The sequence below is a fragment of the Platalea leucorodia genome (assembly GCF_965183815.1).
Source record: "Platalea leucorodia genome assembly, chromosome: 6".
Classification (NCBI taxonomy): Eukaryota; Metazoa; Chordata; class Aves; order Pelecaniformes; family Threskiornithidae; genus Platalea; species Platalea leucorodia.
This window is the reverse complement of record NC_138828.1, coordinates 57234347-57252849: the sequence shown is the minus strand read 5'-3', so window position 1 is coordinate 57252849 and position 18503 is coordinate 57234347. Positions and strand designations below refer to the sequence as shown.

The 18503-nt window shown below is 38.1% G+C and overlaps 1 protein-coding gene across 1 annotated transcript in view; it reads left to right on the top strand.

Annotated features, from left to right (window-relative positions):
- Window positions 1-13715, top strand: part of CWH43 (cell wall biogenesis 43 C-terminal homolog) — a gene marked incomplete at both ends in the record, with an annotated part of 28559 nt that extends 14844 nt beyond the window's left edge. Inside the window, 8 exons of the mRNA XM_082315253.1 lie at window positions 1703-1782; window positions 3115-3220; window positions 5823-5958; window positions 7164-7313; window positions 10038-10182; window positions 10840-10901; window positions 11963-12118; window positions 13628-13715. Of these exons, the coding sequence (XP_082171379.1) occupies window positions 1703-1782; window positions 3115-3220; window positions 5823-5958; window positions 7164-7313; window positions 10038-10182; window positions 10840-10901; window positions 11963-12118; window positions 13628-13715 (923 nt within the window). The remainder of the gene's footprint in view (window positions 1-1702; window positions 1783-3114; window positions 3221-5822; window positions 5959-7163; window positions 7314-10037; window positions 10183-10839; window positions 10902-11962; window positions 12119-13627) is intronic.
- Window positions 13716-18503: the final 4788 nt, after the last annotated feature.

The following is an 18503-nucleotide window of genomic DNA, read 5'->3' as shown; positions in this document are numbered from 1 at the left end:
GGGTGGGACTTGGCTGGCCCAGGAGCTGCTGTATAATGTGACATTCCTGCGTGAGGAGGCAGTCCTGCAAAGCCTGTTGTGGCTGACATCACTCCGCAATCCTGATGCCCTGCTGCATGTTCAGACCAGGCCTATCCTCAGGAAACCTTTGTCATCTCCTGCCTGTGAACTATGCCTAGGGATCCCAGCTTTCCAGATGATATGTATGAGGTCTGCTTTTTTCCTTAGGCTTTGAAGAGAAATGAAAATATTTGAGGTTTTACTGCTTTTTGGCTTATAAACCTCTGGAATCCATCTGAATGATGTTTTCAAGTATTTCTCTACAATCATTTGAGGTTCAGGTTTGTTTTCATTTTTCGCTTACTTTTTCTAAGGAAAAAGTCTGTCAATACTGTGAAGTTTGGTAAAGGAAAAAATTGCTAGGTGTTGGGGCATGCTAACCCTACAGAGATCAGGATGCTGAAGGTTCAAATTCCTGCATCTTATTTTCCTTTGTGACTTTGGACCAAATCAGTTATCATTTGCGTACCTCATTTTGCCTCATTTGGAAAGTGGAGACAACTGTGCTTCACCGCTTTTCAGAGCGGTTTCTGAAATCTTTATGAAGGTCTTTACCCTATATACTCCGGGGCCAGAAGAATGCGGCCCCTGAGAGTTTGTGTGTTAGAAGCAATGTGAGCACCAATGCAAGTGGTTTAAATATTACTACTCAAAAACATTTCAGAAAAGTGAGTAAATACTTGAAAGTACTGTCTGTCACAGAGCACAGCCCTTGCTCAGCTGACTTTGTGACATTACAACAGTAGCTTCCCCTTTAAGCACCTTTGCATCTGGCAGAGTATGAAATTGCTTGACATTTACTGATGTAAACAGCATGTCCTTTCTTCTGTCATCATCCATGGTAGAATTTATTTAAATTTTACACAAAATTGTTCCAGAAAACTTGCATAAAAATAATTACATATCTGTTTAAAGATTTGATGGAAGAATAAACTGGACTTATTGAAATCATTGTAGATACCATATGCCACTGTGTAAATGAAGTAACTGCAAAGGGGTTTAATCATCAAATTGCAGTGTGCCAAACCCTGAGAGCTCATAAGTGTCCGCTGCAGTTATTTGGAAGGCTACAGGAGCAGTGGGAAGGCTCTGAATTTGCATTCTGTGAAGCCACGATGCCTTTCCGAGAATGTGTCAAACAAAGGACTGCTCTGGAGGTCTGGCAGGGATCACATCTTTCTGACATCTAAAGGCTTGCGAAGTAAACTAAATTTTCTTCCATATATTATATTAATATAAAATAAAAATTGTATACTACAAATGCATACCTGGAACACAGAGAAGAAAACACTGGAAGGTTTACATGATGCTCTTACTCCTCTCCTATAATGAATTCTTCAGTAGGTATCATTTTTACATAAATATTCCAAGGAGTTTTGGTATATTGTATCTGCTCAGCCTGTTGTATCTTGGAGAGTGTATCTGCACACATATAGATAATCCGCACACATATAGGTACTCTTAAGTACGCTACTTTGGAATGGTGTTATCACTGGCATATGTGGAAATTTTAATGTATACATTCCCCATTCTATGAATAGCACACCTTAGAATGACAGTGTACCCAGTTCTGTTTAACTGCAATAACAACATTATTTTTTCGTGCTTTAAAAATGACTTTTCTGTGTTTCTCTGTTTCAAGTATTATGGCTGTTTGTTGGTGTTGGTTTGCTAGGATTGGGTCTACGTTATAAAACTTACCAGAAGAAGTTGGGCCAAGGGGTGAGTAGTGTGTTCGTGAAAAGAGTAACTTTCAAATATACATTAAAATGCATGTGTGATATCTTAGGTGTGTTGGTTGGTGCTGAAGAAGTCTTTGTACCAGTATGCAAGTATTCAGCAACAATAATGCAGAAATGAAGATGCGAAAAGTTTAATTTGTAAATTCATATTGAACGTGGGAAATGTCTGGGTCTTTGGAGATTTATAGCACTGCTATGAAGGAAAAAAATATTCTGAAAAACTGAGATGCTTGCCTCATACATTCAATTTGAATGTAACTTTTATAAATGAGTTTATTTTAATTGTATTAAAAACTTAACTTGACAATGCTGTTAGCAGCCTGATCTTATATCAGGGAAATTTGAATAGATAACTTCCTGAGGTTCCTTCCAGCTGAAGGAATTCTGTGCTTTTATATTTATATGCATAACTCTGAATTGAACCTCTCAGAAAAGTTGGTTGACTTAGATTAGACTTAGACTAGACTTAGACTAGTTACGGAAATTGGATAAAAATTGGAATATTCCAGTTTTCTATCTGGCAAAAAATTAGGTATTGCAATGATAGTAACAATTAAGATGCTAAATGCTTGCAAAGTTTAGCATTTAGATTACTTACAAGTTGTCCAAGTGTGTTGCTTGCATATTTAGTAATTTTAATTCAAAATTAGAGCTGTTTTGATCAGATACAAATTAACATGTTTCTATTCTATGATTTAATTGATTACTAATATAAAATTGACTTTTTGATGCAGGTGGTTGCAATTATGAATTAGACTTTTTTTCTTTTGGTCGCGGTTCAGAAATAGTCCTTTGAAACTTGCTCTTGACATGGATTCCTGTTGGTAATTGTTTTGTTAGAGAAATCACTGATGACAAATGCAGCAAAAGATGCAGAAAAGGTGATGAGGGCCAAGTAGAAATTGTGTGTGTGCAAATGCACGCACGTGTGTATTCACACATGCACACAGACATACACAGTTGGCTTTCTTTTTAGAACTCATCCAGGTTTGTAGTACCTTAGAATGTGGAAAAAAGTGGGTAGTTTCTTTTAGAAAGATGAAAAAAATCGTAGTCTCTTTCCTGTTCATTTATTTACTGTTACTTGTACAAATTCATTTTAACTATGATGACTTTTCTCCTCTTGTGAATAGCAGTTTTTTCTCAAAAATACCTAAAGCCTTTTGTAATCCTGACAGCTTTCTTAGCTGTTGTTAAAACATCTCTTCTTGTGTGTCTTTTATGGCACGATGTATCTAATGTTGTTGACTGCAAAGGTATTATATATAAAACTCAAATTGTACTTGACTTTTTTTCCTTCTATTTTTTTGAGATTCCAAAAAGAGACTTCTCTGCTATGATCTGGCCTTTTAGATTTGGATATGACAATGAAGGATGGTCTAATTTGGAAGGATCGGCTAATTTGCTTAATCAGACAGGTACCATTTTTTTCCATTTCATTTATATTTGAGAGGGTTCATCTGAAGAGACAGAGGCAAGAACACCTGCTGGGTAACTGAGTCCATTCTTGCATTAACAAAAGAACCTGTGTCTAGTGGCTTTCTCCTGAAACTGTGAGCTGTTCCAATACAAGCACTTCTGTCAAAAATCCATTTGCAGAGATGATAATGTTTTTTAATATATTTTAAAGAGGTTTCTGGTTGGAGGAAACACTTTGTTTATTATTTGGATTTTTTTCTCATATTGCTGATGAGTTACTTGTCTATAGAGAAATTCTTTGCATAAATGAAATAATGATAAATATCCTTTTAGATAACATTTAATGTGTTATAACTTCTCTGTGTTTTTTTTAGATATGAAGCATTAAATAATTCCTAAAGGGTCTGCAATTAAAATACCCTAAACGAGGTGTACAGAGGAGAAATAGACAAGTCTCTTTCCATTGCTGAGCCAGAGCAATGTATAAAAGAAAAATAGTGATTGTAGCTTGGCTGAGTTGTCATGATTTTACTGTAAAAAAGGGTCTCTAACTTGTTGCTCATGGACAGGGTTTTAGCTGGAAAAGTAGCTATAGGAAATGAAGAATTTGGACCAACCACCCTGGCTTTCCTGAGCAGCTCAGGCTTGACAGACCCGAGCAGTGGGAAGGCACTGACACAGGTGCTGCTGTGCAAACCTTGATTTTGTGGCAGAGATGCTCAGGAGTTAGTGAAGAGGGAAGAGGCTGAGTTGTGCATCATTCACTCTGTTGTCCTATGACCAAAGGTTCAGAGGGCTGAGCTCTGTAGGCTGTCTAGTGATACGTCTAGTGATATGAGAAAACAACTGGGACATTTGATAAATTGAAATTTGGGGCATTCTTGTACATATGTGATTCCATAGCTCATGACTTATGTCTGAGTATTTATTTAATCTTTGCATATCTATTTATTAACTGGAATGAATGCATTTATTTCTGGTACCTATACTTTAAATTCATGAATATTAGAAAAAGTGGTTTACCTGGTTATGTCCATTGAGCATTTCTTTGTGGCAATGAAGTATCACTTCTAAAAGAAGCAATTGATAAGGCAAAAAGACATCAAATTCCAAACTATAAATGAATAAGTTTTAATTCCTGATTGCTAGAAACAGTATTCTGGAGTTTTATGTTACATGTCTATTGTTATATAAAATACCACATTAACAGTTGCAGGAAATGCATTAATGCATTCAAAGTTAAGCTGGAGATTCTTAAATGATTTGTTTGCTAAAGAAGAGTAGCTGATTTTGAGAGCCACAGAGAAAAGAGTGTCTAACTTGATCAGCAGAGGGGTTATCTTTAAAGGTGTGGTTGTGTGCATTCCTTGGGCTCATCTTCTCTCTGTTGGAATAGTGAAGATGCAACATGTAACGACTTTTTTGACTGGAACTCCTGTCTGTCCTGAAGGGAACCAACATCAACCCCTCTCGATGGTTTCAGTCATTGTTTTTGTGGCCAGCATGCATGCTAATGATGTAGAAGCAAAAATCTGGGAATCCACTTAAAAGTACTCTGAGCTACCATTTTCCCTGCTAACATTGCTTTCATAGTGCTGAATAAGACATTTCAAAAGCAAAAAAATCTTATGTGGCAAGAGTGGTACTGGATGGAGCGGTCTTAATTCCTTATAGAAGGGCCACAGATGAAGTGGTGACTCGATCTGCCTTCTAGAGTGGGAGAGCACTCCACGGGGGGCATAATCACAGCAAGAGGGGAGCGCTTGTTGGTGCTGCAGCTGCACCGACCTGCTGCTCAAGCTGAGCCTGGATGGTTCAGCCAGCCTGTGGCCAGCTTGCAGACTTTCACCTTCCTTCAGGCATGGGTGGGTCTTTCTTAGCTGCCAGTTCCTTGAGGGACCGCATAGCTCTTCCTGTAGCCTGCAGCTAAAATATCGGGGAACCTCTCGTGTTCCTCTGACAAAACCACACCTCAGCATGTAAACAGGGAGGGACCACAGTGCCCTGAGAAACTGAGGTGGCTGTGGATGGTCAACAATTCACTAGAGCTGGGAACCCTTTTGTTACCATGCCTGAGGGCTGACACTAGGTTGCTATGAGCTGATTAATTGTTTTGGCAGCAACAACCTCTTTCCTCTTGCACAGGACCCATTGGAGCAGAATAGGATTTGGTAGGTGAAGGTAAGTGTAGATGTGCTGTGTAGCGCTTGTTCATCAAGTTGAAAGCTGTAGATTCGCTACTGTGCTGTTAATCTGTGTATGCACATTATGTCTAATGCTTTTGAAATGGTCCGTGCTAGGTATGTGCAGGCCAGCTGTACTGTGCAGTCTCATGTGTGTCTGATTATGCACCAGGGAGGAGGTATGGCATCCAGTCGCTGAGTATCTCTCCATCAGAGACTGTGTGGCCTACAGAGACTGAAAGTTCGGGCATGACTTTGTTGCCAGCAGAAGTTTCGCCTTGATTGACTCCTGAAGGGCTTGTGTCCATCCTTGTGTAATTAAAAGGGAAATGACGACATTATGTAGTCGTTTATATATCACATTTATAGGTCACAATTATAAATTTGGAAATATTTTCTTTTTTCTTCCCCATTTTAGGTGCAGATTTTATCACTATTATAGAGAGTGATGCCTCTAAACCATTCATTGGGAACAATGATCCAACAATGTGGCTAGGAGAAAGACTAGGATTTTACACAGATTTTGGTCCAAGCACAAGAGATCACACTTGGGGGTGAGTCATCTTTACATGCACAGTGACAGTAAATAAATGTAAATACACGACCCAATGCGAACTCCACTACAACATGGGCAAAGAACAATTGGAATAATAATCACCCTAATCACTTGTTGGCGCTTGTCTTTATGAACACGCTTTGATTCCTTAGCATTACAATGCAATGCAGATGAAGTTTTCTCATTGTTAAAAATGATTGGGTTTTGGTGCCTGCCCTTGTAAACTACTTTGGCTTTGGTGATGCAGAGAATGGCATCCTGCCCCTTAATGTACAGATTTGGAATTCTGGTAATCTAAGTACTATATCTGATTTGCTTTTCTCATTATTTTGTTTTGGGCTATGAGAACTTTAGATTTCAGACTTAAAAATGCAGTAGCAGTTGGAATATGTAACTGTACCTGGAGTTACTAGAAATTTTGAATTCATTAAATCCAGCTTGGGCCGTATAGTGGGAAACAGGCATAAAAAGGCACATTTGACCAGATTTTTTGTGCCTGATTTTACTTTAATGCTTGACCAACTACCAGTTGCGTATCTTGAATATCTTTGCCCTCTGGAAAATAGTGGCTTACGATGTGGCTTTTTTTCCAGGGGGAATATGCAGATCTCTGTGGGAGATGGAACTTCCTAGTGATGTTGCAATGGCTGTTTAATTTTTACCATGTGTGAGGGGAATTTGGTAACTTTCTTCTTCCAGAGCCTGTGTCGTTAAGTGATGCAGAATGGAGAAGAAAAGTAATTCTCTGAAATTTTCTTCATGAAATATCTTGAAAAACCTGATGCAAAATGGTTTTAAGGTTGATCCCAAACAGAAGCTGAAAGAATGAGAAATCTCCTACTTTAAAGATGTATTTCTACCTGCTTCTACTTCTAATAAAATACATTTTAATAACTGGTAGTATAAAATTCTGTTTTGTCTGAGGATGCAGATTTTGAAAGGCTTAGTGTAAGAATTCATATATATGGAATGGTATTTCTTAGTGTAGGAATGAATTTGATAATACATTTTTAGACATGTACTTAAGTAATATTTTAGAGGAAAACCACCTAAATTCAGAAGAATTCTCTAGAGATGGTTTGTGTTCTGGTCTGATGGTTTGAATTCAGTGACCATTAGTCTTCTGCTCACATTTATCTGCTTAGTTCACACTTGTGATGCTTGTAAACTGCAAAATGTAACTGTTTCCCTCTCCTCATGTAGGATTATGGCACTATCAAGGTATCCAATTGTACAATCTACCCATCACCTTCTTCCGTCTCCAGAGGGAGAGATTGCACCTGCCATCTCCATGACTGTCAACTTCACAGGGAAACTGGTTGATTTTGTTGTTGCCCACTTTGGAAATGAAGAGTGTGTATTTTATTTATTGTTACGTATGTCATGCAAAGGCGGGTAACATAATTGCAATTTGTCAACTTCTGGGATTTCTTTTGTACCCTTTAAAATCTGCTGCTGTAATACTGGTTCTAGCAAGGCGTATTGGAGGAAATACTATGACATAGCTACTGGTTAAAAATTTTGAAGCATTTTTTAAAAGGGACAAATGCGTCACGCAAAACTCAGCTGAGCCTAATATCTGACTTACTAGAGATATAAAGATACAGTTCTGCAAAACCACAACAACTAATAGGGCTACAGGTACATCTCAGTGCAGGATAGCATCCTTCTGACTTTCTGCATGTGGAATAGAGCTGTTATATTCCACAATGAGTGCAGATGGTTACGCTTACAGATAGATAGCATTAATGGACAATTGATGTGTATTAAAATAAAAATTAACAATTCTGAAACCTCCAAGAAAGGACAGAAGAGCAACGAAGCTGGTGAAGGGTCTAGAGCACGTGTCTTATGAGGAGCGGCTGAGGGAGCTGGGGTTGTTTAGTCTGGAGAAAAGGAGGCTGAGGGGAGACCTTATGGTTCTCTGCAACTACCTGAAAGGAGCCTGTAGCGAGGTGGGGGTCAGTCTCTCTTCTCAAGTAACAAGCGATAGGACGAGAGGAAATGGCCTCAAGTTGCGCCAGGGGAGGTTTAGATTGGATATTAGGAAAAGTTTCTTCACTGAAAGGGTTGTCAAGCGTTGGAACAGGCTGCCCAGGGAAGTGGTGGAGTCACAATCCCTGGAGGTATTTGTAAGTCATGTAGACATGGCACTTAGGGACATGGTTTAGGGGTGGACATGGCAGTGTTAGGTTTATGGTTGGACTCGGTGATCTTAAAGGTCTTTTCCAACCTAAATGATTCTATGAATTCTACGACAGTGTTAAAACAGCAACAGAAATACCCAGTGTCCTTCTGACTCTATGAAACTGGAAATATGAAATCTAATCTCTGGGTTCTGAAAGGAAGAATTACACCAATAACTCAAATATGTGATGGAAAAGATTTCAGTTCTTTATTTTAAAACAATGTCTTGATTACTTGTGTGTAATGAATATTAAAAAGGGATAGTTTTGTGATGCTCTGTGTAGCTGTATTTTCTGTTTTATTTGCTGCAATATCTAGTATGTTTGTGGTTATGTAGTAAGATTTGGACTTTTTTTAATATTTGTTATAATTCATGGAGAGGCAAAATTATGGACTGGGTGCAGAATATAATACACAAAGAAGCTCCTCAGAAAGCAGTAGGAATTCTCATTATTTCATACTGAGCTTCCCCATTTCCTTCCCCTGTGCAGAAGCTGTGCTCTAAGCATGCAAATTGTTTATAGGTTTCCCTTTTACTAAACACATATAGTTGTCAGAAACCACTCCCAGTCTGAACTCTAGAAAGGAATTTCATTCTCTGCCTCACACAGATGATTAGACTTGCCTCTCTGAGAACATTTGTCGAAATGGAAGAAAAGAGCACTGTATTCCCCCCTCAGAGAGAGGTGAGATAAAGATGAAGGAGAAAATAGGAGGAGACTCATGGGAAATGAGTGCAAATTAGATTGTGTTTGGAGGTGAATGAATTTGTAATTAAATGGCACACACAACTGCTTGTTTTTCATCTTTTTTCATCTGCTGCTTAGGATGACATAAGCTATAGAATACTGGATAACTAGGGATTTTTTTTTTAAAGAAGTTTTTAAAATGTGGGAGTATAACAATGCCTGTGTCATTTAAAAAAAAAAAAAAAACAAACACCTTCTGGAGAGGTGTAGTTCTGGAAACGGCAGCTAGCTAAGCCTGCAACTTCACATATACCTAGGTCAGGCTTCTATTGAAATGGTTGGGGGTTTTTTGTCTCCTGTCTGTGTGCTCTTTCTCCCTAATGCATTTGCTTCAGTCAGAAGTACTGCTATTTAGAAAGCATAGCAGCATTTAAATTCTTGTCATCTTTTGGGATTACAGATACCAAAATCAACTCCTTGTCTCAACGGTATTTAGCCCAGTCTACCAAAATATAGAAGAGAACATGCTTTGCACAACTGTTTAAAGTTATTAACATGGAGAATCATAGAGAACTGCCTTTACATTATGTTATGACAGATCCAAGGACAGGGAATGGGATCCAATACAGTATTTTACCAGGCTCCACTTATGATATCGCTTTTGGTCAAGTTGAAACTGTTGTGTAAATCTTGTTAAAGAGATGCAGAATACCTGCCAAATGTCGTTAACTAGTGTTAATGGGATGACATAGCTCTTAAGTTATATTTCATAAATTATGTGACCCAGACTTTAAGACTATATTTACCGTGATCTGTCCATCATAAAAGTTTTGGTAGCTTGTGAGCTCTTTGTTACGCACCACTCTGTGCTAGCACAATTAAATTTCAAGTGCAGGCAGACAGAGCCTCAGATAACCAAGCACATTTCCTAGTGATGAGATCAGTATTAAAAACAAAACAATAATAGAAAAAGTTGTTCCGATAATGGTTAGAAAGAGAAACCTAATTATGTCTACCACAACCATGTGGCTTTTATTGAACACAGTGATCGTTTTGAATCAGTGAGCTGTCTGTAAACTTTCATACTCTCAAACACTGAGCAATGAAAAAGGTGTCAGATTCGTTTGTGGTTTACTATGTTATAGCACAAAGATTCTGAGCTAAAATGGGTATATGTTAGAGTCTTTCCTATTTCTTTCAGAGAGGACTTGGACAGAAAACTCCAGGCTATAACTGTTTCAAACCTATTGAAGACTAGCTCTAAGCAAGTTGTATTTCTAGGATACATCACCTCAGCTCCAGGATCCAGAGATTATATTGAATTAATAGAAAATGGAAATGTCCAGGTAATGTAAAAATACTGCTTCTTTTAGCAGTTAGAGGTACATATTTGAAACACTCAGCTTAATATTTCAAATTGGTAACTTAGGCGTATAAGAAAATACATGCACATTTTCAAATACAGCCTTCAGCTACCTGACATGTTACAGAGAAGGTGGAGTTACACAGTGAAAGGACAAGAGGCAATGGACAGCAGTCACCACAAGGGAAATGTCAGTTAGATAGTAGAAGAAAAAAATGAAAACCACAGTTAGGGTTGTCAAGCATTAGAACAGGGTCCCAGAGAAGTTGTGAAATCTCCATCCTTGGAGATATTCAAAAGTTGTCTACATAAGACCCTAAGCAACCTGCTTGAAATGACTTTGAGCATGGGGTTGGGAGTGGGTGACCTCCAGATGTCCCTCCCAGCCTCTAGTTCTGTCATTCTTTTGTTTTAAAACTGAGTTCTGCAGTTTGGTTTTCTGTCAGGAGATGTAAAAAACTTGTCTGATTTGTCTGTGTCTAACAGTGGGTTTTTTCCTTTCTACCTTATTAAAATGTTTTAGGCAAAACATTTTTTCTGCAGCAGGTTTACACATTGGCTCTGTTACCAATTTAAAGCCTACCCATAAGGAAAGCTTGCCTTATTTGTTTGGCTTTTTATTTTTTCTTTTCATTCATAGGATATTGACAATACAGATCATGACAGATGGTGTAGCTATATTATGTATCGTGGAGTAATAAGGTATGTTAAAGTGGATCATTTATTCATTGGTTTTAAATGTCTTTATGACAATCAGTTTTACACCCTTCTGTAGGTAATTGTGGAAGAGTCTTATATCCCTAAACAATTATGTATGGGCAGTTAGATGTATCATGAAGTAATGTGAAACATGGATCTCGGGATAAATCGGTGTATTTCTGAATATAATTTACAAAGAAAGTATTACAGGTTTCATCCTTCTGTGTCAAAAGCCTTCAGATCTAATCTGCTTTGGTAACACAAAACTACTTTTTTCCAAAGCTCCGGCTTTGCAGCTTCATTCTAAAATGTGAAGACTAAGCCCTAATTTGTATGTGACACAGAAGATACAAATTTTGAACTATGATTGTAGGGTTTGTTGAAGCAAAATGCTGATCTAATCCAGCCAAGCTTTATGCAGGATTTAGTGGAAACTTTAACCGTGTAAGCCCATATTGAAGCACTTTCCTCTGCTGGGACCTATGCACTCCATGTCTTTTAATACCAAGTTGCTTGTAAATCATTCTCTTGGTGATGTGTACCAGAATGGAATTCAGCTTATTCTGAATAAACTGCAAATTCTGCAGTGTTCATAGGAGTAAAACCAGTAAACTAGATAGCTGTCTTGAGTAACAGTATTGAGTAAAAAAAAAAAGTAACAAAAAAACCAGCAACCCCCCCCATTTGCTATCTAATTTTTCTCATTACTCATTCCATTGATGCTCGAGTTCCTTTCTTGAATTTCAAAATCTCTTCAGTGAAAAAAGTTGGTGAGCTTATACCAGCATGCATATTCTAAAACTGTAATTTAAAAAATAAGTTTCTAGATCTAGATATTTTTGTTGTCAAACGCTTAGGCTTTCTCAGTTTTTCTACTTGTGACATTGTGTTACAATGCTCTTGTTTATAGAGCACTTTAAGTTTTTTGAAGGTGAGACTCACAGAAATGGGAAGTTATGTTGATAGGTTAAATAATAACTCTTGGAAAAAAGAGACATGAATTAAGAATGTGGTGAAATTGCCTTGAGTTATTTCTTCAAATTAACTCTTCTTGTATCTGATAGGTTGGGCTATGCCCGCATATCTCATGCTGGTTTAAGTGATTCAGAAGTCCAGATGGCCAAATTTAGGATCCCAGATCACTTGGATAGCTACGTTGACAATGACAGAATTGTCACTGATCCCAGCCAAGTTCCTGAGGACATCCATTTCAATCCCAGGTCAGTGTATCTCATAAGAAATTAAGGGGATGATGCCCGTGACATCTTGTAAAGAGAAGTCTAAGAGCAAAATTGTTCTTAAAGTGGGAGGCACTGGTCAGTACCAAACTGAGCAGATCAGGAGGCAAGAACTTCTGATTTGTAATTCTATTTTTTCTACTGACTTGGCATGTGCCTTGGGAAAATCACTCTGCTGTGTCGTAGCATAAATTTAAGGTAATGCTTATTTCACGCAGGTGATTAATTTCTGAGATTGTTTGATAGGGATATTTGCCAAGTGGTGTGGTGACTCATTTTATAGATGATTAGAGATCTCCCATGTTTGTGAGCATTTTTCAGGATTGGGGTCTTAATATACTGTTACTTAGATCAAAAAATACAATATATACATTAAATACTCCTTGCATAAGCATTTTAAAACATACTGTATAACTTACAGGACAAATGCCTGAGGCATGTATGTTACATATGTCAAGACAAAAAAAGGGCTAGGTTTTTACAGAAGTTATTTATTTCTAGAGTGCTGTCATTTTTCCACTGGCATTGCGTAAGGAAGAGAAGTATGGAGAAAGGTAGTTATTCTACATTGAATATCAGTGGAAGAGTCATGAAGTTTGAGATAGGTGTTGCCACAGAGAGACAATTTCCAGCAATGCCATATTTACTACTTCTAACATGCATAATACAGAATATATTAATTTCTTATATACACCTAACAGTTGAGCTTACTCACTTTTCATTTACTACTCAGTCACTGGCTTCCTGTCTAAGCAGGAGTTTGCCCAGTCTTTTCCACATGATGAAACTTGCCTAAAGTTAGCGTTCATATTCAGATTTTTCTCAGTTGATTTCAGCACAGAATATTTTTCTTGTCCTAATTTCTTTTATGCCTGCCTATAAGCAGAAAAAAGTTATAACTTTTAGGAATAAGTTTAACTTTTTCCAACTAACTGAAGGTGCAATGACACTGCTTTTAACTGCTACATAGCACTAATATTTTCAAAAAGTACTACATTTTACTTTTGTAAATATATCTACCATAATAGCCAGCAGTCAAAACTTTCAGATTTAAATATGGCATGAAGAAATAAAATTTTCACCATAATTTTCAAAAGTAAGATGTGCAATATTAACAATAGGGTTGAGTATTTGGATACTATGGGGGGTTAAATTATATCTCCACTGAAGTCAGTAGAAAAAACTTAAAGAGCATAGGATTTAGCTAGATAAAAGCACTGCTCGCCTTTGTCAGCTGGAGTTCCATTTATAAAGTGCCTATGGCATTAATTCAATCAGTGTAATTAAATGTCGCCATTATCCTCAAAGACCTCTAGTTAGATAGCGTACATAGATTATGATTTATATGTAAGTAGGGTTGTGGCCTGTTTCTGAAATAAACTATCTAGAACGTTCAGAAGGAGTGTTAATTATACTGTAGTAAGTCTATGATTTAACTGCATGGGTTAAATCATGTTGTAATGGTTTTGCTTTGTTGAATATTTTTCTTAGGTTTGGATCTTATAAAGATGGACATAATTATGAGCATATTCATCACTTTCATATGAGCACTCCTAAATATTTTAAACAGACAAACTAGAATGAGAAAATAGCATATCATTGAGACCAACAAGGAAGGTTTGTTGGTTGAAACTGAACTGACAGCCAAAAAGACTACATTGTTCAAGGGTGAGCAACTTCCATGCTGCATAACACTGTGAATGTCTGTGTAATAGCTGGTGACTCTTTTCTTTAATGAGTCATCGCTGTGAGAGAGGGAAGACGCATGCATTTTGATAAACCAGTGTCTACCTGGGCCAGATACCTGCTTTGTATGCAGCAAAGCAAGGGTGGGAACTTGCTTTGGCAATAACTTCAACTTTTTTGAAGGTATCCTATATTGTGCTGTTTCAGAGTTGAATGTGTCTGTCCACCTTTTCTTTAGGGTCCAGATATGAACCCTTTCCTCTCCTAGGAGCTCACTGGAACAATCATGAGCAAGGAGTTTCAGCTGACTTCCACAATTTGATGACTGAGGCAAAGCAAAATAATGTGGTAGTGTAGGTAACCTGTTGATATACGCTGCACTTTGTAGTCCTGCTGCTGTTGCAATAAAAAGGTTGGCCTTAGGTTTTTCAACATGAGAATGGGACTAGTGTGTTTCTTCATTGGGAGATACGCAGTAACTATGTGTTTGAATTCTGTGCATTTTTTACTTACTGAAACAGTATTTACATCTGCTGCTATTCCACATTGTATTCTTAAATGAGTTTTATTAGAACAGTTTGCAGATGATTGATGTTCATAATATTGGAGAAAAGGCTGTGACTTTTACAGACTTTCTTAACATGACATTAGACACTGCAATGCTTTTACAAAGGGAAGAGTAAAGTACCTCGGAATAGTTACTGTTATGAGACACTTAACACACTGCAGAAGAATTAAAAAAAATCATGCTCAACATGACAAGGGTTCTGAGAAGGGAGAAAAATTGATTGTAATTTTTATTTAAAATGAACTGTAATAAAATGAAAAAAAAAAAAAAAAAAAGAAGCATTGTTCCTTTGCTAGCACTACACTTTTTAGTGGGACTAAATAGAAGCGGGGCTTTTTTTGGCCTAGGCAGTGAACTACCTACTATGTAACACACATGTAACACAATGTAAAATGTGTTTTCTCGAGGTCTCTTGGCAATGTCTTTTAAATTTAACTCCTGATCCTTCAGTATACCTGCAGAGGTTCCCTTAAACAATGAGGACATCTTCACTGTTGGCCAAAGGAAGTTTTTTCTTGTGAGAAACATTTTAGATGGTTTATGTAAATGACCCTCTCAACTTGGAAACCATGCTTGTGATGTTAGTATTTAGTACTGTGTGTCTTTCCAGTAATACGTAAACATACTGTAGCTGAAAGGAATAGGACACGTTGCAGGAAGGAGGTGGGTTTTTTTTCTCCCTCTCATTCTCCACCATGTGCTTTTGAGAACAGCTTGAGCATACTCAGTTTTATTGTTTCTCTGTGTAAGCAAATACAGGATGAGCCTTTACACAGGGTTTTTTGTTCTGTGGAGCCAGGTAACTTCTGCCATCACCAAGCTTGTCACTTTATTCTGGGCCTCCCTTGTTTTTAGGACTGTTTCTGAGAGTGAAACACTTCACTGATCTTTGTGGACAGAGGATATTTGAAAGGCACTTGTGGAATACATAGGCACCACAACTTCCTCTCAGATGGTATTAGAAAGCCTTACTTTGTTAGTTACAATTAACCATCCATTGTTGAACCAATTTACTTCTCTCCTAGAGGTGCTGTGTTTGTCTTTACAAGCTCAAGGAAGTCTAGTTAAACATACCAGTTTAGATATCCTTTAGGAAGGATTTGAAATCCTCTGACCTTGTTCTCTGTGTGACTCTCCAGCAGGACGGGATAAATTAGGTTTTGGAGCGATGGGAGTGACTTTGCACTTTCAGCAGTTTTCTCCTGCAAACAGCAGTAGCCCCTGTCTCCCCCTTCTCCCAGCCTGCAACAGCAGCTGGCACTGGCACCAACATTGCACAGCGGCTCTGAGTATCCTCGCTTCTTTGCAGCATGCTCTCACGCTAGCTCTGACGCACGTCCAGCCACAGGTTTGCCTTTCCGTAGCCTATACGAAACATAACATTATCTTGCCACATTACTTAACATTCTCCACAGGCTGACTCTGCAAATCCCTTGTAATGTGAGCAGTTAATTCATGTGAGATACAGGAAATGATATTTATAAACATAAAAAGCTTGAAAAACCCTTGGTTTTTTTAACAATTAAAAAATAGAGTATTTTTCAAGAAGTCGGACACCAAAGTGTGACTTGCGTAACAGATCAGGCTATATGTCGTCTCTGTGTGTCATCTTCAAAGTCTGTGAGCATACTTGGATGGATTTTCACAGGATTTAGAAATGTTCGCCCCATTAGAAACATTCACGTAGACGCTGTCAAAATCTGAAGTTTGAATATTCTCTTCTTCTGAGTAGCTTGTGTAATTTAATGTTGGTGGATCCATACCTCATAATGCCTAATATCAGAAAACACTGTATGCAAATGTAATGAGTAGCAAGTATTTGTTGACATTTGCATTATTTTATCAGAATGACTAAGAAAAACTACGACCATGAACTGTTTCTATACTGCTTCTACTACTGTGGTTAGAATTGGGAAGCTAAAACTACACTTTATTTGTCCTTGAATCTGCACATTGATCTAATCCCCTGTACCTGACTGGTTTAGAAAAATGTGCGGTACCTCTCTCAGTTGCAATCGCTATGTTTCAAACTATGAAAGAAATGTGCTAGAACAGGTCCTGCTGCAGGGGTGTGTGACTAATGTTGCCGTTTTCTAATCGTACTCTCTACATCGCAGCTTCCAAAAGATAGTATGTCATGAAAGAAAAAGTTTGTGGATATCTGTAACTATGCATGCAGAGCCAGCATGAAAAGATAAAGTGTATAAAGTAGACATTGTTTTCTAAAGGTTTGAGCTTTTCCTGGTGGTAAAAGGTCCGGATTATATATATATATGACTTGTAAATAATATGTATTCTGTTGTATTCTATCCTCTCTGACATTCTGTGTGGGTCAGTTAAAGTTTCTAGGAATATACAGGAAGAGACAGCAGTACATTAGGAACCTACCAGTCTGTATCTCAGAATAAGAAAGAAGGACCCTAAGTTACCTGTAAGAGAGCAACTTCTGAGAGTAATTGTACTGGATTCTTCAGCAGGGTGGAGACTCAAGTCTCCTCCTACATATATTCCTGCGTTGGGGCCTGGACTTAGGCATTTCTATGTGTATTGTAGGCTCGGCTTCAGGAGCAGTGGCTCTGGTGTTGTCACAGAGCACTCTGAAACCTGGGAGCTGCAGTTCAAACCTCTTGGGCTAAGAAGGACCTGAAATTTTTATTTCCTGCCTTCAAAAAGGGTGTCACAGCTACAACCTGATTAAACAAAATTTGGGCACACCCTTTGGTTTTGAACTGGAGTTGATGTTACTGAAACAAATTGGGTGCAGCTTAAGTGTGCAGGTGACCAGCTCCCACACGCCTCACTGAAACAGAATGCCAAAAACATTCAGGGTCCTCTGCCGACAGTGAGGGAGCCTTGTGGCCCCAGACCAAGGTGCTGGTTGTTTTGATGCACCTCCAGGGTACAGGCAGAAATTCTGACCTGCTCTCTTAAGCTTGGCTGCTTAGAGCTTCCTAATTATGAATTAAGCAGAATTTTTAAAAAATTTCCAATGGAAGCTGAAAAAAACTATAAATCCAATTTAAGGATTTAAATATGAACTACCAACAGCCCTGAAACATGTTTTTTCTCATGTATGTAAAATTACGTTTGTTTGCAGCGTGTCACAGAAGGACCCTCAGAGTCAAAGTCACACATCTGTGGAGCAAGTGCAACAAACCAAATGTTTTTACTTAAACAAGGTATGAGGTAGTATGAGTCCATGCGACAGGGCAATTAAAATGAGCTGAATGACTTAATGAGGAGTGGTTTGAAAGCCGTTGCATAATCTGCAGCTGCTGCTTTCTGCCACCTGAGGTCCTCTCTGATCGGGACTGCTCTGCTGGTCCCACACAAGAACAGCGCACAGTTGAGGTGTTTCATTGTCACTCTGGCGGTGAAAAATCAGGAGCATTACATAAAGCTGTGTGTATTGACTTGGGTACCAGTTACTTTTCCATATCTGCAAATGGTTTAGAACTGTGATTGCTGGGCTTCTGGTAGACAATTTGTTTCTTCCAATGCCCTGTACTGTGCTTTGTTGCTGCTTTATCTGCTTTGTTAATGTTCAGCAAATTCTGCTTTGCTAGTGTTTTTATTTTCGATAAAATTCTCTTCCCCCTCTGACTTGTAAAACACGTAATGGTTTGTGATTCTGGTGCCCAAAATTAACGTTCAAGCTTGTTTCTAAGCAAAGCAAGATGAACAAAGGTATTTGAGAGATGCAGTGGCTCTAGCAATTTGGAGTCTGATATCCTTTGGAAAGAGAGGGGATCTTCTTTCTCGAAGACCCCTTCTATACTATGTTTCTGACAGTGAAGAAGATAAAACTAAGTAAATGGCTCCTCTTTCTCATGTTAGCCAGTATTTTTCACAGTCTATGGTGTTTTTATATATGGTTGCCATTTTAGCTATCAATTAAAAAAAGCAACACAAACAATGACAGTCTTTCTCCTTAAAAAAAAAAAAAAAAAAAAAAAAGTCCGCACTTTTAAGTTTGATCTAGCAATGTGTAAGTTGGCTGATGCATTTCCTGCGCCTCTCCAGTTCTTGGTTTATTATTCTTCTCCTGTGTGTTGATGGAAGCATTTGCACATATGTGTGGTGAGCCAGATCAGGATATTCATCTGGCTGGGA